This window comes from Rhinolophus hipposideros (assembly GCF_964194185.1).
Source record: "Rhinolophus hipposideros genome assembly, chromosome: 16".
NCBI classification, from domain to species: Eukaryota; Metazoa; Chordata; class Mammalia; order Chiroptera; family Rhinolophidae; genus Rhinolophus; species Rhinolophus hipposideros.
In genome coordinates this window covers 57,373,542-57,397,525 of record NC_138062.1, presented here as the reverse complement: position 1 = coordinate 57,397,525, position 23,984 = coordinate 57,373,542, and the positions used below count along the sequence as shown (strand labels likewise).

Sequence of the window (23,984 nt, the reverse complement as noted above, 5' to 3'; positions counted from 1 at the left end):
CCAGTAATGATAACATGGGGCGGGCACTACACACTTGACATTCGTGATCTCATGGTCCCATTTTACAGATGAGAAAACAGGCTTAGAGGGGAAGTCAATGGCAAAAGGGGGGATTCTGACACGAGACTATCCCTCTTTAAGGCAAAATGTGGCCTATCTGTGCACCTCACTGACATTTACATCAAGGAGTTGAAAATTCACACTTTCCCTAAAAGGGAAAACTAGAGGTGCTTGCATAAAGAAAAGGCAACTGTAAAGATAAAAACTGTAAAAGGAATACAATGTTATAAAATGCTAGCTACTGTTGGCTGCTCAAGGCTCTAAGATGAGCAGGTGTCAGAAGGACTAACGCCCAATTGAGACCATCTCATTGCGATAAACGGTTTTGAAAATTAAAGACCAGAAAAAAATTTTTTTGTTCCCATCACACTTCCCATCTCTGCACCCCCCAAAATTATATCAAATTATATTGGGTGTCACACAGTGGTCACTATACTACATTGTCTTCCTCAGCCCTAGCCCAGAGCTTGGCCTCTTGTAGAATGAAACCAATACCTCCGTTTATGGAAGTTTTATTTTGTGCCAGGTACCATTGTATCTTGTTCAGTTTGGAATATGTCCTATTATTGTCCTCATTCTATAAATGGAGCAATTTAGGTATTGGGAGGTGTCCTCTGACAGTTGTAGGGTCAGCCAGTTAGCCAGACAGCAATCGGCAGAGGTGGGATTGGAACTTTCAATCCACCTGCATAGGGAGACACCGCAGCCACAGGCACGCCCATCAAGTCGACTCCCTAGGACCCGCTGGAGTAAACGCGCACGCTCAGGGAAACGTCAGGGAAGCCTCCGGCCGCGAGGGGGAGCCCGCGGCGTTCCTGCCTCTCTGGCCTGCGCATCCCGCGGGGAATAGATATCCCAGAGTTCCGTGCGGTGTCGGCCCTTCAGCCGCGGCAGCCATTGAGGAGCAGCAGGTTAGTTGTTACGCGCGCGGGTGGTATCCGCTTCCATCCTGACCCTCGGGGTCCCAGTGCGGCTCGGGGGATGGCTGGTTGCAGCGAGCGACCCCGGGGGAACCAGGGTGCGGGATTCCGGGCGGCCGTAGCCGAACCTGGACTCACCTCCATCCGTTCTCCCCGCCCCTGTCCGCAGCCATGGCTCTGCGCTACCCCATGGCCGTGGGCCTCAACAAGGGCCACAAGGTGACGAAGAACGTCAGCAAGCCGAGGCACAGCCGCCGCCGCGGGGTAAGTTGTGGGGCGCGGGCTGCGGGCTGCGCAGAGCGCGGTGGGGCGGCGGGTGGCGCGCCTCGTGGGCGGCGGGGCCCCTGCGGGCCGAGCGAAGGGGCTGTGGGGCCGCCGGGAGCGGGGCCGGGCGGGCGGGCGTGTGGCCGCGCTGGTCGGGGAGGCTCGTTCTGAGTGTCAGGCCGGCCTGGGGCGCAGGCTCCGTCTGCCTGAGACGTACCGCCCGGTAAGGCTCCGATCCAGCCTGACGGTTGACGGAAGGAAAGTCTAAAGTGCTTCCAGACGTTACGTTTGCGGTTTCTTCTCTGTGTTTGGAATTGGGGTCATTTGAGGAAGCCAGCTGGGCGCTGGTTGACCAGACTGTTGGGATTGCACGTGCTCTCAGGACGGCCACCCCGTGGGGGGTGTCGTTCCCGGCATTTCAGAGGTGTGCTCACCGGGGTGCACAGGAGCCTGCGCGGAGCCGGCTTAATCTTTCACCAAAGACGTGACTGCCCCCCAGACCCGCCCAGTTAGCAGTGACTCGTTACCGCAGCCTTTGGGGTAGCCCGACGCCGTGGTGGCCGCCTGTGTCCAGAGGGAGGGGACTCCAGGCCCCGGGAACAGCCTGTGCAAAGGGCCAGGCAGGACGTGCCCTGTTGATGCCACGGGGGGTGGGGGGAGGACCGGTGCTTCATTTCACCGGTCACAACACTCAGCTGAGTTTCCAGACGTGACCCCGTGTGTCTGGCCTTGGAGCGTCCCCTCCTGATGGCCGCCCTTTACCCCCCAGCGCCTCACCAAACACACCAAGTTCGTGCGGGACATGATCCGAGAGGTGTGCGGCTTTGCCCCCTACGAGCGGCGTGCCATGGAGCTGCTCAAGGTCTCTAAGGACAAGCGGGCCCTGAAGTTCATCAAGAAAAGGGTAGGTGGTCTGTCGGGGTGGGGTGGGGGCCCAGGCTGACGGCGTCCTTGCCAGGCAGCTGGGGGGTAATACATCTGTGCCAAGGAGGGTGGGCTGGGTTCAGGCTGATGGTCTCCTTGCCTGCAGGTGGGGACACACATCCGAGCCAAGAGGAAGAGAGAGGAGCTGAGCAACGTCCTTGCAGCCATGAGGAAGGCAGCAGCCAAGAAGGACTGAGCCCCATCCCCTGTGTGTGTAATAAAACCTTTTCGGTAACTTGGTTCCTGTGGTGGCATTAGAAGGAGAGGTGACACCTGGTCCGTATCTGCTTGAGACCCGTGGTGAGGAGCACGGGGTGGTCACAGAAAGCAGCACCAGACAGGCAGTACTGGAAATGGTGTGTTTAATCATAATTAAGTAGTTCGTATGTGCAGTCTCCATGATTAAGCTGCTGTTGAGGTCCTTGGGTGCTTGGGCTGCCCAGAGCCCCCAGTGCAGTTTCAGCTGAGGCTGGGCCAGTGGGCGGTGGCAGCGCCTCAGTCCCCGTCACCGCTCCAGGGCCAGGGCCTCTGCACGCTCCTCTGGGAAGGCGATGTCAAAGATCTCCCGGTAGTGCTCCACAAAGTGGACCTCTAGGCCCTCGGTGATGAAGGCGGCCAGGTCGTAGAAGTCCTTCTTGTTCTCAGCCGGCAGGACAATGCACGTCACCCCAGCACGCTTGGCCTGGGAGATGGGACCACAGGTCAGTGGGGACAGGACGGCTGCAGAAGCCCACTGCCCCACGAGGTGACGGTGTGGTGGGCACCCTGTTCACAGTGGCCCTGAGCCAGACTGCCACAAGCCCTGTGTCACAGATGATGCCACTGGGGCCCAGGGGAACAGCACTGGCTGCTGCTCCCTTAGCCGCCCCCCATGTCTGGATGAATCAGCACCTACTGCTTTACATGTAAAGTTTGGCACCTAAAAATGCAATGAATGGCAGCTGAAGAAAAACAGTTTTGAAAATGTAGCTATCACTAAATTTTTTCCAGTCTTAACCATCCTACCCAATCCATGCAGCAGCCAGAGGGCACACAAGTCAAATCCCATCACTCCACTCACACGTCTGGGGTTCCTACCTCGCTCCCTCCCTGTAGGTGGAAGCCCTGTCTTCACAGGAGGCCCAGTCCCTGAGGCTGTCCTACCATAGCCTGCTGTCAGCCCGAGGTGACTGCTTTAGGGGAAGAGGAGGTGCTGAGAGTGGAGAATGGGGGCTCAGGATACAGTGCCGCTCTGGCAGGAGCTGGACATGCAGGCAACCCCAACAGAACAAAGAGCCCAGGGCAGACTTCCCCCATCTACCACAGCCCTCCAACCTACGCAGCACCCTGAGGCCAGCCTCTCCAGCTTTTTCTCTGTACCCATGTTCTCAGTGCCAGGCCAAGTGGGCAATGAGGAACCCTTGAGTCAGATGGAGGCTCTCTGGAGAGATCTAGAATATTTTCCCAAGTCTTGAAAATGCTGAGAGCCACTGGAGGTGGTGTGGCTGGGACAGTCAGCTCAACAGGGCTGCAGGCCAGCTAAGCCTGGGTCCCAGTCCCATGCCCACCCATCTGTAAAATGGGCCATCAACCTTGTCTGATATGAACGGTGACTGATCTGTCCCACAGCTGGCAGTGTGGGCACTGGGCACAGAGCCCCGGTCAGGGCACAGCACTCACTGCGATTGTCTTCTCCTTGATGCCGCCCACTGGCAGGATCTTGCCCGTGAGGGAGACCTCGCCCGTCATGGCCAGGTTCTGCCGCACTGACCGGTCCATGGCCAGCGAGAGGAGGGCCGTGACGATGGTGCAGCCAGCACTTGGGCCATCCTTCGGGGTGGCACCCTGGAGGGAGAGGCAGGTGGGTGGTGGGCAGGCACCATGCGCAGGGGGTGGGCCTGGCACTGCCCGGGCACAGTTGGGCCTCACCTCAGGCACATGCAGGTGGATGTGTGAGGTCACCAGGTAATGGTTGCTGGGATCGTGCTGCATCAGAAAGGCCCTGGCAAAGGTGTACGCGATGCGGGCGCTCTCCTTCATCACCTCCCCCAGCTGGCCTGTCACCTCCAGGCTCCCGTCCTTGTCCCCCTTGCCGTCCTTCTCCAGGGGGCGCCTTGGGGACGTCTCGACAAACAGTGTGGAGCCTCCTGGAAGAGGCCAGCGTGTGAGCCTTGGACAGTTCAGGTTCCTAAGACGGCCACCCTGTCCATCACTGCTGGGCCGCCTCAGGGATGTCCCCCTCTGTCCCACACTTCCCCCGGCTCTCCCCACTGAGGGCCCTCTCATCCTTCCTGTATCCACCCACAAGCTCCCCTCAACTGGCTGAGGGACCCAAAGACAGCCGCTGTGCATTGGCCCCACGTCGTGTACCCCCACAGCCTGTCTGTGCTGCACCAATTCTTCCGCAATGGCTTTGAATACAGCCCAAAGAAGCCGACCTGCCACCCTGAGCCTGCGTCCTTGACGTACCCTACAGAACACCCCACCCTGCTGCCCACTGACAGGATAACCCCTGGGCTATAAAAGGCCCCAACCGTGGGCTACGTCACTTGGACACGGAAATCCCCCTCTAGCCCCCTCCCCTGCTGGGTAGTCCCTAGGAGCTCATGCTGTGAGGCACTCGCCCAAGGTGGCACACCTGTCAAAGCATCACCCAAATCAAGCTGGACTGCGCCTGCCACCTGGTGGTCCCACCTTCCCTCCAGCCCTGCTGTGCCACCAGGCAGCAGAGGGGCATTCAGAGCAACAAGCAGCTAACTGCTCAGGTGCATTAGTGACAGCGATGGCCTTGTCCCAGGGGACGACCAAAGGGACAGGCAGTACTCACCCATGGCAGTCCAGGCCAGCCCCATGACCACGCCGGGTGGCGTCACGTCGTACATGCGCTCCACAGTGAACACTGGCTTCCCCACGAAGTCCTGCAGGTTCTCGGGTGTCACCTCCACCGACTCCACCTCACCGCTGACAATCTTGTAGGCAGACTTCCGCAAGACCTGTGGGGGTGCAGCGGGGTGAGGAGGGGCAGCCTGGCCACAGGCCCTGGCTCGCCACTGCGCCTGTTCTTTTTGCTTTCATTTTTTTAGTTCTGTAAAATGTCCAACATAAAAAATACACCATCACAACCATTTCTAAGTATACAGCTCAGTGACATTAAGTACACTGACGTCATTGTGCAGCCATCCCCACCATCATCTCCAGAACTTTTGCTTCTCCCCAAACTGACACTGTCCCCATTAAACACTCCCCCCGCCCCATCCGTTTCCTGTCTCTCTCAGCCTGACTTCCGGGACCACCTGAGCAAGATCAGACAGCACCTGTCCTGCATCTGGATCCCTCGCTTTCCAGCTCACCTTCTCCACCTGCTTCTGCAGGTTGCGCACGCCGCTCTCCCGGCAGTACTGCTTGATAAGGACAGTGAGCACGTCCGACGACAGCTTGGCCTTGCTCTCATCCAGGCCGCACTGGGCACGGGCCTGAGGCACCAGGTACCGCTGGGAGGAGAGCATGCCCTCAGGACCTTCCTGGGACGCCACAGACTCCCGGAATTGCCCCACCCCCACCTAGGCCTCAGAACCAATGAGGCCCCACCACCACCGAGCCAAAGATCCCTGGCGGGTGAAGAGCCCCCAGGTGGACCAGGGCCTGCCCTCGTGGAGCTTTGGCCCCTGGGGAAATTGGGGTCATCCAACATACACAGTGTGTCCATGCAGGCTACTCCAGGAGGCGACACCTAAGTCACCAGAAGGGTGAGAAGCCAGTGAGGCAGTGTCCGGCCAGCACCCAGTGAGTGTCAGGACCCTGACGGTGGGCCCGCAGCCTACAGACGTCCAGCCTGCCACCTCTGCTGCTGCGGCATCTTCTGCCCACATTCCTGGCCTCCCTCCAGACGTCACAATAGATACCACTTCCTCCAGGAAGGCCTCCCTGACCTCTGCGATCACCCCACATAGACTGAGGGCCCATGGGCCAGGTTATGTGGCTGCTGCCTTGAGCAAATGAAGCAGGCAGAGGCTTCATGGGCACCCAGAGCCCAGCACAGCTCCTGCCGTACAGCAGTCACCGGACAGGGCACTGACATGGGGGTCAGCCCTGGAGCCCCAGCAGTCCTTGTGTTCCTCCTGTCAACCCTTCAGGGGTTGGAAGGAAGCCCCCACCGCCCCCCAAGTCAGCCCCTCCTTTATCCAGTAGAGTCTCTGAGCCTGGATGGAGGATGTGGTGGGGAGTTCCGGCAGGCCCGTCATCACCTCAGCCACGAGCTCCTCCCCAGCCCTCCAGGGCCCGCCCCAAGGGCTGGCACCCAGCACCCAACTCAGGGCTGCAAGGGGCTCGAGGGGGAGAAATGCACTCAACCCTCTTCCAGAAAGAAAACCCCGCGTCGGAAATACAAGCCTCCCCTCTGCACCCCACGCCTTCCCTGTCCCTCGCCCTGTGTATCGGGCTGCTCCCAAATTGTATCCTTTGTAATAAACCAGGAACAGTAAGGAAACGGTTTTCCTGAATTCTGTGAGCTGTTCTAATCAATTATCAAACCCAAGAAGGGGGTGGTGGGAACCCCGATTTATCGCCGGTTGGTTGGAGGGAGAGAGGCCCAGGCCTTCTGAGCGGTGTCTAAAGTCGGGGAGTCCGTGCGATGAGCCCTGAACCTGTTGAGGTCCCCCACTAACCCTGGGTAGTATCACAACCTAACTGAATTGTAGGCCCCCAGCCGGACAACTGGCTGGTGTGATGGTACAGTTTACAACAGGTCTAGACGTACCTTGGTGACACGTCGCGTGACACCACACGGCAGCGCCTGTATTTATCCTATCTCCCCTCCCAGAACGGGAACTGACAACAGTCACCACGGACGGCACCCCCAGCTCTGGTTAAGTGCCCGGCACACAGTGGGGCGCCCCTCCCCAAGGCTCAGACAGCTGTGGGGGTGGAGGGCTGGCCTCACCTCTGCAATGGCGAGCTTCTCCTGGGCCACGTAGCCCGACACATTGATCATCTCCATGCGGTCCCTCAGCGGCTCTGGGATCGTCTCAGTGACGTTGGCCGTGCAGATGAACAGCACCTGTGGGAGAGGCGCAGGGGTGCTGCAGGGGTGCTGCAGGGCCACTCGGCCTGCGTCCCCTCCGGACCCAGCCCTGGGCGGGACGCGCACCTTGGACAAGTCCACAGGCACGTCCAGGTAGTGGTCCAGGAAGTTGGCGTTCTGCTCAGGGTCCAGCAGCTCAAGCAGTGCCGATGAGGGGTCCCCCTGGTAACCCCGGCCAATCTTGTCCACCTGGAGGGGCAGCACAAGGTAGGCGGCGTTGGTACCTTGTCCTGCTCCTGAACCTGCTCACCAGACACTCAGGTGGGGGGACCAGGTGGGCCCAGACTCCTGCAGCACCAGGGGCACGAGCTGGGGAAGCCCTGAGCAGGACCAGAGGGCTGTGGCTGTGGGGGAGAAACGGGGTGCTCTGGGGCAGGAGGGGGGCCAGTGTCATGCGATGGCCTGGCTGCAGTAAGGCCACCACCCATGGTGACTCAGGGACCACTGACACCACAGGGGCCTTGGTTTTGGCTTGAGTCATCTGCCTGGTCGGGGCTGCCCCGAGCTCTGGACTAGCACGGCCCCCTTGGGGAAGGCCAGCCGAGCCCAGCCGCACACACCTCATCTATCAGAATCAGGGGGTTCTCCGTCTTGGTCTTCTTCAGGCACTGAATAATCTTTCCCGGCATGGCGCCCACGTACGTCCGCCTGAGGGAGAGGGCACAGCTGGGCAAAGGGGCCTCACCCACCGGGGCTGGGCACAGCACACCCAGCTCCTGAAGCATCAGGACCCGTGTGCCGTACATCCTCTGGGACACTCCGGAAGAGGCAACAGGGAAATACACAATGCTGGAAAAACAGGGGTGGCTCCCGTCCACACCAGTCACCTGTAGTCGCACAACAGCCTAGCCCACTGTCCCTTCATGTCTTTCCTTAAGGAAAGAAGAGTCTGTGAGATTGTGCCTTTCTGGGACTCTGTTCCATCCTTTGTTTACACCTTATGTCTCTCTCTCTGGTCCCCAAAAGATGGTTTGCACCCAAAGACGGGTAAGATATCTCACGGGAGATACAACCTAAGCCAGGCGGAACCGAGTGGGGACCCCAAACGAGCTGCCTTGGACAGGTATGGGAAGGTGGCCTTGCCTCCCCTTCCCCCTGCTTGGGAAAGTCTGTTGCCGGCTCTGGCTTTCCCCTTGCACCTGGTTCCACTTCTCTCATCGGATTTGTTACAATGTGAGAGACATGATCCTGAAAAGGTACCTGCTTTAAGTAAAAACATCCTGGGACCTTGTGCTTCTGCTTTTTAAAGACAAAGGGTGATTGGAATAAACATTTTCTGTTATGAGGTCTGAGCCTCACAGACCCTGTAGGAAACAATGTTGCTTTCTTGTAGTTGTAGACCTCTCAATAAAAACCTCCAGCCAGCTTTATTCTGGGCTCCAGTCCTCTGAGACTGAGAGACCCCTGGCCTTCGGAGAGATTTGACTGCATTAAGTCTCTGGTTGTTTCTTGCTTAAAAACTTAACCCAAACCGCCCCTTCTCGCCTCCTAACTGCCCTTGTCGCGCGGGACGCGCCAGTCACCCCAACATCCTGCCACAGCTCAGATTCAGGGCAGGGGACACAGGTTCACAGCCACATCTCACTCAGACCTGTCCCCGCAGTGGGCACCTCATAGCCAGTCAATGAAATCCAACGAAACAAGACGGGCCGGGGGCAGCCAGGCACTTGCACGAGGACCATCCCCACATCCAGGTCTCACTGAAGGACAGCAGGCAGGGCCCGCCAGGCCTGGGAGTCACTGGGCAGGGCCTGAGCCCGGATGGCACTGTTAGGACTGCTTCCCGACAACCTGCTCGTTCTGCCTAAGCTCGGCTGTAGATGCCTGGCATCCACAGGGAGCAAACCGGATAGGAGTCCTATGCGTGTGAACTAAGGCCCAGCAGGGCAGACAGACCACGCACCAGGTAGAGGAGGAAATAGCACTTAGCTGGACCATCAGCTCTAATGCGTCTTTTGGAGCAAAAATTAATGAAAGACTCGATATTATGTTATAATTATATTTTATATTATATTATATATTTACATTATATTTTACATTATATATAGTATATATGTAATATTACATTGTATTACGTTATATTTATACATATTTATTATATTATATACATTACATTATATTATAACTATACTATAATACCTGGTCTTATAGTATAGTAAAATAAGACCAGGTCTTATATTAACTTTTGCTCCAAAAGATGCATTAGAGCTAGTGGTCCGGCTAGGTCTTATTTTCGAGGAAACACAGCATAAAGAAGAAAAAAGCAGGGATGAGGGATCTGGAATGCCACTTGGGGTGGGGGCAGTATTTTAAGGTGAGGAATGTCTTAGGGAGAGACCCTGAGCAAAGGAGGTAAAGGGGCAAGCTGTGTGTATATTTGGAGAAAGAGGGTTCTCTAGATAGGGTGAACAGCCTGTGCAAAGGCCCTGGGGCAGGAACAGCAAGCAGGCCCACGTGGCTGGAGAGGGAGTGAGGGGGAGAGAGGGAGGAGAAGACGACAGGGAGAGGATGGGGCAGGGCCTTGCGGGCCCCAGGGAGGAGTGGGGATTTACCCGGAGGAAGGGGAGGCCTGGAGACTGTGGGCAGAGACCTTGGCCTTTATCAATGATAACAGGACAATTCCATGTCCTCGTCCTTGTCAGAATCCCAGACCAACGTCAGCACAGAGCGCCTTCCAACCCCGTCCTTCCGGGCCCCAATGACACCCCAACATCATAAACAACCTTCTTGTTCAGAAACTCAGCCAAGGCCTTTCCTCACCCAGGCGAGTGGTCCTTGCCCACAGCTGTTGGACAGTCCCCACATGGGGCACCAGGGCCACCAGGCCCCCCCTGCCTTCCCTTATGCCCCTCTCCAGGCTTCATCCTCCTGCTCCCCCACATCAGAGGCCAGCCCTGAGCCCAGAACCTCCCAGTCTTCCAGGTAGCTCCCTGCAGCCCGCCAGCCTCAGAGCAAGCCTCCCAGGCACACTTTCACTGTCCCAGCCTGGAGGCCTCCCCGAGACCCCGCACCCAATGCTGTGCAGGCCCTGTCCCTTCCTGACCTGTCCTGGAGCTCACACCAGGCTCTGAGCCAGATGAGCTCTTGCCCTGCCCACCAGGCAGCAGAACTGTCCATGTCTGTAGAGACGACAGAAATGTAATTTTTAACATGGACTCAAATCTTCCCTGGATACTGCAGTGTGCCAGGGCTTTGGGGGCAGGTGGAGGGTCATGTGGCCAAGTACCAGGGAGGCCAGGAAATCCTGTGGGTGGTCTGTGCAGATCACGTGTCTTCAGTCACGAGGCAGAAGCAACTAGGCCAGACCCACCTTCTCACCACTCCACCTCCCCACCCTCCTTTGGACCTGGTGGCCAAGTGGGAACAGACACTTGTGTACCTGCTACATTGGCGTCTCACTGAGGCTTTTCAAAGAACCACCCTCTGCGGAGGCCAGTGTGGCAGGACGCCCCGGAACACAACATCCCACGGGAGGGCACCAGGCACGGGGCCAGATGGCTTTAAGACCCGGGGCACCGAGGTCTTACTTACTAGCCAGGCCTCACTGGTGCGAGCTGCCCCATTCTAACTGGGAGACCATTTTGCCCCTCACTCTAGTCCTCAGTCCTTGGTCAGAGGGCCCAGACCTCTGGCCAGTGTTGGGGCAGCGGATGCTGGGACATAAGCTAGAACCACTGGGGGCCATCTGCTCACAGGCCCTCCAAAGAGGTCGAGGTTTTGATCCAACTGTTTGAGCGCCTGGATTCAGCCAGGCCTGATCCGATCAATCCCGCCAGTTACGTACTCCGGTGTGAGTGGAGTTTACTACTCGTCACTGCAATCACCCAAGCAAAGGCAGACGCTGACTCTGGAGGGACAAGGCCTGACAGGCTGGGGCGAGCCAGTCCAGGAGAGGCCGGGCTTACCTGTGCCCCTTGATCTCGGCCACGTCGGTCATGCCCCCAACGCTGAAGCGGAAGTACTCGCGATTCAGGGCGCGGGCGATGGAGCGGGCAATGCTAGTCTTGCCCACGCCAGGGGGGCCGTAGAAGCAGAGGATCTTGCCCTGGGTGGAGCCGCGGAGCTGGCTGACAGCAATGAACTCCTGTGGGCAGAGGTGGGTTCCTGTGAGACCCGGTCACTCGCTGCCTTGTGCAGAGCAAGGGCTGTGCCTGGCATAAGCCTGATCGCCTTCTCGCACCTTCCAGGTGTCTGGAGGCTGCAAGAAGGGACAAGTCCTGTCCCGGAGGGGCCATGCTGACTAGAGGTGTCTTTTGCCACAAGGAGGCATCACCTGTGGCACCAAAGGGACAAGAAGGTGCCAGAAGAACATGGTGACTGATGGCTGACTGTGGGGGAGCACGGCACAGGCCCCGGGGGCAGCTCCCCCACCTAACAAGCCCCTGCCTCCCAACCCTGGGTCACGTTGGCCTTCTTGCTTCTGGTCTGGCCGCGGTCCACCCGCCCTCAGTCAGGCCCTGCTTTCTCCCGTCTCAAGCACTACTTTCCCCTCCTCATAAATCCACGAGCCTCCTACAGCAGGGCAGGCTCGCTCCAACGCCAGTCCCTCTGGGGGGGGCCGTCCACCCCTTACCTTCTTGCTAACCTCCACTAGGCTTGCTTTGGCCAAGCCCCTTCTGTACCCCCAGACCCTTAAATTCACCAGGCGGCCCCTCTGGGTCTGCCCCAGAGCACGAGGGTCTTCCGGGGCCCAGGCCCGGAGAGCCACCGCCCACACGCAAACCCAACTATGACAGACCCTGCCTCTCTGCTGCAGTGCGCAGGCCCCCAGGGCCCGCAGGGGGGTGCAGGCGGCCTCACCAGGATGCGCTTCTTCACATCCTCCATGCCATAATGGTCCTCCTGCAGCACCGCCTGCGCCCGGGCCAGGTCAAGGTTCTCGTCACTGTACTTGCCCCACGGGATGGACGTCAGCCAGTCCAGGTAGTTGCGGGTGACACTGCCACAGGACAGACCAGAGACGGTCAGCAGGGCTCAGCCAGCCCTCCAACCCCAGCCGTTGCTAATCTACGTGGCTGGCACCCCCTGTGCCCGCAGCGTGAACTCCACCGAGCACACCTTGGCTACACAGGCTAGAACCACTTTGAAAAGCTGTCCTGGCACAGGCCACCGTGGGGCCTGGCACGGTTCCTGGCGCAAGTGTTAGGCCTATTTCTCAGACCAGAGACACAGCGAGCATGGGGACCGCTCAGGGTCTGACATCACAGAAGGGGCAGGGGTTAGACAACCTGATCCAAGGCAAGTGGGGAAACTGAGGCCTGGATGGTGGCAGGTCAGCACTGCTGGGAGAGTGACCCCCAGGCTGGGAGCTGTGCACCGGGGTCGGCACCTGCTCCAGGCACAGAATAGGCCCCTCACCAGTGTCTTTACAAGAGACAGTATAAGATTAGCCTGTGTGGTTTTTGGCACTAAATTTACGAACGTTTCCAACAGCAGCATACAAAGCTCATCTGCTACCAAAGAAAGCGAAGTCAGGGTGTCTATGGAATGGAGGTCTGCAGTGTCAGGAGTGCCAGCGTCTCCCGGGGGCCTTGTGGAAAGAGCCCAGCCCGCCCCAGACACCCTGAGTCAGCAGGAGTTCGGGCCCTGTCCTCTGAGGGGCTGTCCCAGGACCTGGCCATCATGCAAACTGCCCAGGAGCAATGTGGGGTCCGACACCACAGGCAGAGCCAAAAGAATCCCACATGCCCTGAGCCCCTCAGCCCAAACTGTGGCAGCCATCCTGATTCACAGCCATTGTGCACCAACCACGGGTCAACACACTCACTTCCTGGCTACTCTTAAAGCAGCAAGAGGGAGGCCAGGGGACGGACGCTGGGGAGGAGGGCAGCCTCGGGGGATGGCTCCAGGGACGCCTGGTCCTGGCTAAGAGCCAGACATCCCTAGGTGGAAAGCCCAGACCCCATCCAGCAGCTCAGAGGCCCTGGTCACTGACTCAACTCCTCCGAGCTCTGATTTCTCCAAGTGTAGATGAGGGCGACATGAGAGGACTGGCAGAGCCAAGTGTGTAAAACATCAAGGGCCTGTGCTCTCCTGGCTTTCAGGGCCGGCATCCCAGACCCCGCCAGGGACCGGACGAGCTGCGGAGAGCAGCACGGCCGCCCAGGTGCTCACTTGAACTCGGACGAGTGGTTGTCCAGCAGGCCCAGCTTGCTCAGCTCCTCGTCCACCACATCCATGACGTGCTTGGGGACCACGAGCTCCTTCAGCCGCTCCCGGAACTTCTCCTCGATGGCGTCCTTGTCTTCCTTCTCCAGGCCCAGCTCCTTCTTGATGATCTTCAGCTGTTCTTGCAGAAGGTACTTGCGGTGTGTCTGCTTGATTTTCTCCTCCACCTGCAGGGCCGAGAAGCCGCCGTCAGATGGGAGCGCACAGGTATCGCAGGCTAACAGGGTCCGTGGAGGGGCTGCTTCCTCAGGACTCAGAAAAAAGGGCACCCAGTGCATGCAGCCGCAAATCCTTCCATCTTTCACCAGTCTCCCCAAGCATGGGCCTTGCTGGGACCATGCAATAAATAACAATAATAAACAGTTCCCTTTTCAATCCTGACGACGACGAGGGAAGCTCGGCCCGACACTGCCATGCCCCCCACTTCCCTGACAGACGAGGCCGCGGCACACGGCTCAGAGCCCTGCGTTGGCACCTGTGCCTGCCTGTAGTGTTCCACAATATCTGTTTTGAGAGTTGGCTTGTAGTGACAACCATTATAGGCCTTCCAATGATAAATGTGAAATATTTTTGTCATAAAAACTACGTGAAAAATTGAGTCAATTCTGAAAAACAACAACTGACAATCCAGGTGGTCCACAGATTTGCCCAAAATCGGGAAAACGAGTCTCAAATGCTTTCGCCTTGAAAAACAGTGTTGCCACCTTTCCCAGGCTGCTTCGCAATTTTGAGCATTTTCCCCAAGACTCTGAAATTCAGAGAAATCCTCCCCCTCGACAGAGAACGGTTGGAAGACTACCTCTCTCTGGGCTCTGCCACTGGGGTGAGTTGTAAATTTTAACCCAGTCAGTTTCACAGGCCGAGTGCACACAGCCCTCGGAGCAGAGGTGCCTTCTGGGATCAGAAGTGCCCCACCCAGCTTACCTCCCGCCCCAGGCGCTGCTGCAGCTTGCTCAGCTCAAACTCTTTCTTGAGGAGGGAGAGGGCCTTATACAGCCGCTTGGGAATCTACCAAGAAAAGGAAGACGTGAGAGGATAGTCAGAAGTCAGCAGCCATCTGGCGGGGTGGGGTGGGAGGACAGGTACTCTGTGAGCTGCTGCGGGAGAGAGCGCACACTGGGGCACATTGCATGGCCATGCCTTACCAAAAGGAGGCACGCACCCCATCCCAACAAGACCAGTTCTGGAAACACCTTCTACAGGTCTACGAGCAGTGTGGACCAAGATGTTTGTATAGGTGTTGTCCGTAACAGCAAGACTGGCGACAACCCAGTATACCTCCCACTGAATGATGGGCACCAGCCGATGGAATACTATGCAGCCGTTAAAAAGAACAAGGGATTAAAACAAGCAAAAACAGAAGGAAGGAGCTGGACGTGGACTGAAGGACACGTGCTGATGTGAAGTCATCTCCAAACGGAGCTGAGGAAGCAGCCAGGCCGAGAGGCAGCCCCGCGGGCAGAGGGCCCAGACAGTGAGCACGTGGACAGGGCACTCACGTTGGTCTCCTCCAGGACGTCCTGCAGCTCATGGGACTCGGCTCCGGTGAGCGCGGCGCCCATGTCGCTCAGGTAGATGGGGTTGTCCGCCACCCTCTGGCCCGCCTGCATCATCTGTAGCACTGACTCTCTGGAAGAAACGGGCCGTTGCCCGGGAGCAGCGACTCCTACCGGGCCTCAGTCTCCCGTCCCCAGCAGCGCTGAGAGCCCACTCTGCATGTGGGCCTCAGCAGCTTCAGGGCCGGTGGGGCCGCCCATCCTAGAGCCACCAGACTGATGCCCCTGGGCCCAGATGCAACATCCCTAGGGCAGTCACATGGGGACCCCTCAGGGGAGTCCCACCCCCTCCACCCCAGTTAACGAACACGAAGGCTTCTGGCCAAATCCAGGCCCTTGCTGGCTGAAAGGAGACAAAGAACCCGGGCCAGGCCGTGGCCCCCCTCCGACCCAGGGCCTCCCTGCTAGGAGGGAAGAGGCTCCACCCGCACAGGACTAGGCTCCACAAGTCTTCTACCAGAACACGCTTGAGAAAAGTTCCTGCCAACCCATTGCCACAGAGAGCGCCCAGCCTGGCCTCGGGGAGGGCCAGCCACACACTGGGGTTGGGGAGGAGGCAGGAGACCAACCTGTAGAGAGGGTTCAAGGCGATGATGTCCCGGATGGTCTTCACAATCTCAGCAGTGAGGGCCTGGTGAGTGGGAAGGCCGCCTTGGGTCCCGGGGCCCGCAGGGCTCTGGCCCTGGGCAGCCCCACCCACGTGGCCCTGGCCAAGGACAGCTGGAGGCCCAGGAGCGGAGGCCAAATTCACGTCACAAGTGAGCAGAAAGTAAAACCAATCCTGTCTCTACACTGCTCTGACTTTAGAAAGCGCTGTCTTGGGTTGGGGTGGGAGAAGGGGGTCCTTATTCCTTTATTTTAAGCACTATCCTCACAACCAAAACTCCTTCTTCTCAACCTCAGCCGTAAAACACCCAGGCTGTGGCGTCTCCTTCGTCTGGGACCTGCCTGTGAGTCTGCAGGACTCAGCCTGTCCAGCCCTCCTGGAACCTCACCTCAGGTCCCTTTAGAGGTGGGCACCCCGCTGTGGACGCCATGGATACATGTCTCCTTCTTGCCTTCTCTCCCTGCCACAGTGCTCCTGGAAGGACCACCGGGCAGTTTATGGCCTAACAACCTGCACCTCATGTTTCCAGAAGGCTGCAGCTCCCAGAATATCATACTCCAGAGAGGGCACCAGTGGGCACGCAGAGCGCGGCTGCCACAGCCAGGGCTTGACAGTATAATCACCTGGTCTCTAGTTATCAGGATTGTCCCTGAATTGCCTGTGTTGGTCTTTGTAGAAGAAACCAGATCAGGCCAGCGAGAGGCCCACGGCACTCGCATGAACAAGGGTGAGCATGCTTTCTCGCCGAGACCCTGAGTCTTTTCATTGCACCATCTTTATGTCTGTCTTCCCCCCACTGCAAGGTTCTGAGGAAACTCAAAGCTGTGCTGCCCAGTCCGGCAGCCACTAGGCCCCAGTAGCCATTTACATTTAAACGAGTTAAAATTAAATAAAATTAGATCCATATTCTGTTCTTCAGTCACACCAGACATAGGTCAAGTGCTTCATAGCCACAGGGGGCTAATGGTACAGAATTACAGAGTATTTCCACCACCAGGGAATGTTTTGCCAAATAGCGCTGCTCTCAAGGGCCCATGTGGCCCTGGGGATGGCTCGTGGCCCATGCAGCCAAGCTCCTTCCAGCACTCAAGGCAGACATCAGCAATCAATCACCGCACTCTCCCCACTGAACTCTGACACTGCCCCAGAATCCTTCTCAACACAGCACCACAGGGTCAGACCAAAGCTGTCAGCTATGTCCCCACCCATTGGAGGCAGGGCACCCTGACTAGAACCTGCACTAAAAGAACCGGTGGAAAGACAATCCCACCACCACCTCAACAGGTGGCTCGCCACGAGGAAGGCAGGTAAGCCTAGGTCTGGGGGTCAAGGTGACCGGAAGGCTGCTTCTTTCCTGTCTCAGACCCACGGGTTGGGTCCCAGTGAATGTGCCTGCTTCCCCTCCCCCATGCTCCGTCTGAGGGAAGGCTGGAGGGTCTTGTCACAGGCTGGGGCTGGACCCAGATTCAAACTCTGCCTCCTTCGAGAGCAGCTAAGGCTCCTAGCAGATTTCTAATACCTTTCTCATTCCAGTTTCTCCCAAGGATTTTTGGGAGGAAATGTGTGCTCCCAGGAATTTGAGTACCTGGACAGGCTAGACCCTTCCCGAGTGCGAAGTTCGCTTGGGGGAGCCCAGTGGGGCAGCGCTGCCTTACCTTCACTTCCTCTGTGACCTGGAAGTCCTCGTGGACGACATTCTCGACCTCCACCATGAGCACCTCACCAGGGGCGCCTGAGATGGGCTCCACCACCACCTCCACCTGGTGCCGAGCACCCGGGTCCTCCTCAGCCTCCTTCTTGTTCCGCTTCGGCTTCCGGCGGGGCTTCTGCTTGTTCTCGGCCTCCGCTTCCTCTGGCTCCACCTCCAGCTGTCTGCTGATATGAATCCTGAAGCCGGGAACGAGGCCGCAGTGAAGCCGCTGAGGCTGGGAAGGGCCCTACCCCCCTTTCCCAGGCTGACAACCGAGGGTCCCCCTGGACCCAGGCACCTGGGGCTGGGTGGCTCTGGGGCCCTCGAACTGGAGACAAGCTGCTTTCTCAGAACCCATGTTCCCCTCCACTCCTGGACTCCAGCCAACTTATCCATTCCATTTCCCACACTAACACCCTGCTGCCCTCCATGAACCAATGGGTAAGCCAGGGGTAGCAGGGCCCATCATGGGCTGCCAGCTTGGCGGAGCCCATCTCTGGGACTCTGCCTGCCCCTCCCTCAGCCTGGAGCTCATCACACAGCTGCTCCTTCATGGGGTTCAGGTCTCAATTCAAGGGCACTGCCTCAGAGGCCCAGTCTGGACCACACACACACCCACCACCCTGTCAATCTTCATCCCCCCTGCCCCCGGAAGCACCCACTACCATCTACATTCAACTTGTGACCTGTTCTCATGCCCCTGGTGTCTCTCCACTCAGGGGGTGGGGGGTGCTCCCTGAGGTGGCCCCTCGCCTGTTTCTCCACTCACACCTGAATGCCTAGTGGATACCAGGCCCTGGGTGTTAAATGACATGTTCCACCTCCAGGCTCTCCTCTGTCACACAGGTAACAATGGTGCCTTCCTCAGAGGGCGGGCATGACAGCCGCCCTGCATACGGACTCGGTGCCTGGCTGCCATCAGCAAAGCGCACAGAGAGAAAAAGGAGATCGGGCCTCGGTAAGTCCCAAGTTGGCTCAGCCACAGGACCCAGCAGGACTCAAGCGATAAGGCACCTCGTAGGTCAGTAGGTAGTTAATCGCCACCAGTGTGTATTAATTCTGGTTCCATCTTATTCTGTTCGCTCTGGCCGAGTCCTTCCAGGACACAGAGGGGCCACCTCTTCCCTAAAAAACTCTAATGGGAGTACCGTGTTTCCCCAAAACTAAAACCTAGCCAGACCATCAGCTCTAATGCGTCTTTTGGAGCAAAAATTAATATAAGACCCAGTATTATAGTAAAATAAAATCGAGTCTTTTATTAATTTCTGCTCCAAAAGACGCATTAGAGCTGATGGTCCGGGTAAGTCTTATTTTCGGCGAAACACAGTACATGAAGGGGCATGGGGGCTCCATGCAGGGGTACCGCCACCAGGACTGTGCACACAATTGGGGCCCGGCAAAGGCCATTTCCCCTGAGTGTGTTCTGGGGGTGCTTCCTGGCTGACCCAAGAAAAAGGCTCCACGAGAAAAAAGGATGGAAGACTCTAGATTCACCAAATGGCACCCAGCATCTTCAAAGAAGGGCTTTTCAGAACATTTACTACATCTCCACTACATGTTAACGGCATGTGATGCTGACGTTTCTCAAGTGTATTTGGTCACAGGACTCTTGTCAAGCGTCTTGGAAGACCGATGTTCCTTAGAACACATTTGAAAAGTTAGTTTCTTCATTGAGAGCATCAACCCTAAGATGATCTTGCAGGTCTTTCTTTCTTAACCGTGACAGTACAAGGGCTTAAACTGGGCTTACAAATGTTGTATGCAGCCCGTCCGCAAATTTTTATCAGAGATAAAAATTACACGGACTGACAAGGAAATGTGTCCAAGCGAAAATCTGCAAATTGCTGAGCGCGACAAGGCAGCATGGCCTGTGGCAGATGCAGAAAGGGGCACCTGGATGAGAAGGACACCGACCGTGAATGGCCGACACTGAGACACGGGACATGAGGCAACCTGCTACTTTGTTTTTGTGATGCTTTTTTGAAGAACATGCATTAAAGAAACAGCTTTCCAGTGACCACCCATACTGCCACTTTAACAAGGGGACTCTGAGAAGGGGGCTCCAGAGGTGACACGTCTCAGCCCCTCGCTTTGGCTGGGTCACTGCGGTGAGCAGGCCGCAGGGTTGACCGAGAAGGGCAGGTCATGCTGGGACCTGGGGACACTCGGGGACACGCTTCCCACCCCGTCCCACACGCTCAGGCCCTGCACCTTCTGTGTCCCATGACGATCATGCGCAGCTTGTCCCCAAGGTCCTGCACCTCGTGGATCTGCACAAACGTCCCCGTGTGGTAGACCTCATCCAGGCTCTCGACCACATCGGACTCGTTGCTAAGGGAGACAGACACAAAGGAACATCAGCATAGGTGCTGATGCCACAGGGCGTCTCAGGCTAAGAAGGAGGATGGAGGGATAGACGAGATAGACGAGAAACACCCCTTCCGGCCTCGACTGAAAATTGCGAGCGACCTCCTCGCTCCCCCAGGGCTTCCGGAGTCCAGTAAAGCACCTGCTAGCTAAGGGCCGCTGGTGGAACTACACACAGAGGAGTAGCTCCTGGCCGAGTTGGTCATGAGCTGGCCTGGATGGAATTTTGATTCTAATCCATACCCCCATTACAGAGCCTGCTGAGGATGGAAGTGGAACTATTTTTACCTGGAGCTATGGTAACTGCCCACTTAGCTCTGTGCTGAAGCAGCCGTGCAGGTGGATGTGTTTTAACACCAAGGGTCCTTGAGGTTAATATCCCCCCCATATTGACAATGCATGAAGCCCAGTGCTGCGAGCCGAGCCTTCAGCCCAGACTATAAAGGGGTGCTCGGCTCTTGGCTTAGTCCCCTGTAAGCTTTGCTTGCTTTCTTTCAGGTCAAGGGTCAGAGGTCCAGGCTACTCTACGGAGCAGGACTGGCGGTGAGCTACACTCCAGGGCAACTTCAGCAAAGGAGTGAAGGAAAAATTACACTTACGTGTCATCTCTCTTTAGAAAGACGCCGGCATATGGCTGGGCAAGACGGACTTTCCTTCTTAGCAGCTCAACCAACTTCTTATTTTTAACCTAGCATGACAATAACCCCAAAGTGAAATGCAGAGCAGGTTTTCTAGCTGCCATTTTGACAGCAGCTCTAGCGTTTTCTGTATTATTCTCTGGGGACATGCTAATCTGATCGGGGACACTAACAAACATCGTTCAGGAACCCCTGAATCAGAAACAAACAAAGACTGGTAAATGGAGAATGGAGTGGGACAGAGTTGACCAGCTGTGCTCCTCAGTGGTTCCCCAGCTTCCTAAAGAAAATTCAAAGTAAACAAACGGCCAGAATCACAAAACTAATTTAACATTCAATTTCAAGAGCTGTTTCAGGGCAAAATGTCTTGGCCTAAAAATCTAATCCATTCTGATTTCATCAACATCAGAAATGGGCATAATTCAAATGTGGCCTACCCCACGGGTGAGAACTTCCTCCAACTTTCACTGAAAGTATTTCCTGATCACATCACTACCCTATTCATCCCCTAGCATCACAGCACATTGACTCGATGTCCTCTCAATGGCAGGCAGAGAGTTAATGATGTCTCCTAGGAAACAGCTGATGGGGGTGGTGCAGATGTCTCTAGGGCCCAACTGATTTATTTCAAGCCTAAGTTAATTCCCAGACCAGAATCTGATTAAACTTAACAGCCCTCAAACTTTAGTGTGCATTAGAATTACCTGGAGGACTTGTTAAAACAGATCGCTGGGCCCCATCCCTGCAGTTTGATGCAGGACTAAAGAGGGCCTGAGAATGTGCATTTCAAACAAACTCCCCGGTGATGCTTCTGGTCCAGGCACCAAGCTTTGAGAACCAGAGTTTTTACTCACTCCCTAACAGGGGCTCCTCTGGTTCGGGAATTCTCACCACTGTAGATGTATTTTTCCCAGGGAAAAGGTCCACGACAACCGTCTGGATGGTACATGGCCAAAGAAAAATGAAGAGCCACTGGTCTATACTCAGAGGCCACTGATAAGGAGAGAAGCTACAGGGCAAGTTAGCCACCTACAGTGTCAACTACAACACTGAGAGTAAAGGGAGCTCTGCTAACAAGTTCAGAGACATTCATCACATCCCCAGACGTTTTCCCCAGCTCTCCTGTGCCAACAGCTGACTGCTGTATCTGAGCACCTATCCCTCCCCTTTGGCAGAATCCCTTTTCGTTCTTTACAAGGTCATAGCAACAGAAATACAGTGATACCACATGCCAACCTCATGCTAGCCAGTGACTTGTTTAACGCTCCTGGCTAGCTCTGAGTGAAGGCAGACAGAATCTCTTAGAAGAATCATATCTCTGTTTGGGCACTGGGGACAAAGGACATCTGCCACTCTGCAGGGCTATGGGGACCATACTTGGTGAAGTCCTGGCCCCAGGGGCCTCGGAGAATAGAGAGGACTGCTGAGGATGGGATCGAGAACGGGAAAAAGGTCTCCAGGGCACACTTCAGAACTATCAGAAGTGCCCCAAAGAGGACAAAGCAGCTACTTACTATTGAGGCATGCTAAGCACCAGGCATGATTCTAAATTCTTTACATGTGACCTCACCTCTCACAACAGCTCTAAGAAATGAGGTACTATTAGTACGTCCATTTCACAGGTGAGAAAATGGGGGCCCAGAGGAACAGCTTGCCCAAGTTTAAGAAGCCAGGGGCAGTGAAGCCAGCCAGAGGATATGGCTCTGGGGTCTGCAAGTAACCACTACAAAACATCAAGGAAGACCCTGGAAAGGTAGCTCAGACACACACAAGCAGCAGTGCGGGAGATGAGGTGGAGGCCCCTTCTGTTCCCTCCCCACTGGCTGGCTGCTGCCCCTCTGTATTGTCCTGTCCCTTTCCAAGGGATTCCTGAGATTTATTTAGAAGAGACTGGACTGTGAGGGGGAGAGGCTGGAGGGTGAATGTAGAGGCTGACTCATTGTATGACCTTCCTTAGAGTTAACAGATAACCTTTCTTCTCCATAGACTGCAGTTTCCACATTTAACAAAAAACAAGGAGGGGGTGGGGAAGAAATTAAGCATTTGGGTCCTTCCTACTCTAAAAACTCATGTACCTTGCACTCACTTGCACTCACTGTAATAGAGAGAAAGAGAGCTGCTTTCTCTCTATTACATCACCCTAGTTCCCCCACGCAACCCTCCCTTTATGGCTCTTAGTCTGAAACGACCTGGCTTCCTGCCTCTTCCACTAGAACGTAAGATCCTTAGGCCCAGGGATGGTCTGACTTGTCTGTTGTATCCTCAGTGCCTGCGACATGGCAGGTTAAGAACACTGCTGAATGAAAAAAACCACAGCTGCATCCCCTGAGAACATTCCTCCCCCACTTCTCTCCTGTCTCCAGTCCCATTCCTTGCTCTATCATTCCCTGCAGCACCTATTGCCTTCCAGCACATGCTTTACTTACTAATCTTGTTTGTTGCCTCTTGCACCCGGCTAAACTGTGAGCTCGGAAGGCAGGAACTTTTGTCTGTCGTGTTCACTGCTGTCGCCCTAACACCTAGAACTGAACCTAGCACGTGGTTAGCGGTCAAGAAGTTTAAGGAAGGAAGGAATCCTGATCCTAAAGGGACTCCTAACAGAAGGGAGAGAGGGTTACAAAACATTTACCCGCCAAAAAGTAACGGGGCCACAAGACTGTTCTGGTGCCTCTCAGAGCCGGACTTCTATGGTTAGGCCTCTTCGGTGGACAGTCCTAAGCTCATTGGGTTCAACTCCCCTTAAGGGATCCCAAAGGGGGAGGAATGGGGCCCAAACTCACTAAGACAGTAATGAGCAGACATGGATTCGAACTCCTGCCTCTGAGAAACTTCGCGTCTGAAAAGCTTTCTATGAATGAGGGTGCTAAGTGATCTCTTGGTTCAACCTGTTGCTTACAGAGGTGGGGATACGGAGGCCAAGGAGGGGCTCGACTTACCTCGATAATTTTGATAAAGCGCGGGAACACCGGGTTGCGGGTGACGGCGATGAGCGGCAGGTACGGGAACACGTCCGGGATGGTCATGGGCGTCAGCGCCGTCACGACCGGGCCTTCCCCACCGCCCGCGCTGCCCCCAGGGCCCGCGGCACCATCGTCCGCGCCGCCCTCGGAGGCATCCTCCCCGCCCGAGAATGCAGCGCCGCCGCCGCCGCCTCGGCTGTTCGCCTCCCAAAGCCCCCGCCACTGGCCCGTGGCTGCGGGACCACGGCCCCACAGCGCCCAAGGAGGAGAGGCGTCGCAGGCCCGCCTGCCTCTGGGCAACCACACTCCGGCCGCAGTCGGGACCCGCCCCCCCGCCACGCGCAGCAGCGGCCGCCGCAGGGCCCAACACCGCGCAGCGCCCCACAGCCGCACGTAGCCTGTGCCCGCAGCCATGGCCGGGCCATCCTGGAGGCGCACAGGGTTTGCGTCATTTCCTCTCGTCTGGATGAGGTGCACGTGACGTCGGGCGCGCGCTCGGGTGCCGGCCGAGGACTTGGCCCCGAACGGAGAGCTGCGTGGGGCGGGGCTTGGAAGATAGTGGAGGCGGCGCCTACAAAGAACAGAGGGGGCGGGGTTCGAGCTCCCTCACGCCCACCTCTTCTAGCCAACCAGCTACCGCGCCCAAGGCCCCTTCGGATCACGTGGAGGGCTGTGAGCACGTGCCATCGTGCCGGGAAACAGAGCAGCCGTTGCTTTAAGGGAAGCTTTAGGAACACGTGGACAGGCCTGTGCATACACAAACGCTTAGGG

At 56.7% G+C, this 23,984-nt stretch overlaps 2 protein-coding genes across 3 annotated transcripts; one reads left to right on the top strand and one right to left on the bottom strand.

Annotated features, from left to right (window-relative positions):
• Positions 1 to 753: 753 nt before the first annotated feature.
• Positions 754 to 5,441, top strand: RPL36 (ribosomal protein L36). Of its 2 annotated transcripts, none has more exons than XM_081076258.1 (4): positions 754 to 971; positions 1,150 to 1,244; positions 2,014 to 2,148; positions 2,275 to 2,378. In XM_081076258.1, exons 2-4 carry the CDS (start codon positions 1,152 to 1,154, stop codon positions 2,362 to 2,364), a joined length of 318 nt encoding a protein of 105 aa, XP_080932384.1. In that variant the 5' UTR covers positions 754 to 971; positions 1,150 to 1,151; the 3' UTR covers positions 2,365 to 2,378. The 2 variants fall into 2 exon arrangements, with proteins under 2 accessions (XP_080932384.1, XP_080932383.1); XM_081076257.1 differs by lacking the exon at positions 754 to 971 and adding an exon at positions 5,423 to 5,441 and having other exon boundaries at positions 1,110 to 1,244.
• Positions 2,489 to 23,643, bottom strand: LONP1 (lon peptidase 1, mitochondrial). Its single transcript, XM_081076042.1, has 18 exons — positions 23,190 to 23,643; positions 20,215 to 20,303; positions 19,460 to 19,579; positions 17,214 to 17,445; positions 15,521 to 15,582; positions 14,895 to 15,024; positions 14,320 to 14,403; positions 13,342 to 13,562; positions 12,028 to 12,166; positions 11,133 to 11,311; positions 7,788 to 7,875; positions 7,294 to 7,416; positions 7,087 to 7,203; positions 5,498 to 5,638; positions 4,975 to 5,140; positions 4,077 to 4,294; positions 3,828 to 3,992; positions 2,489 to 2,850 (listed from the first exon to the last, which is right to left on the bottom strand). Exons 1-18 carry the CDS (start codon positions 23,625 to 23,627, stop codon positions 2,674 to 2,676), a joined length of 2,889 nt encoding a protein of 962 aa, XP_080932168.1. The 5' UTR covers positions 23,628 to 23,643; the 3' UTR covers positions 2,489 to 2,673.
• Between the last annotated feature and the right edge of the window lie 341 nt (positions 23,644 to 23,984).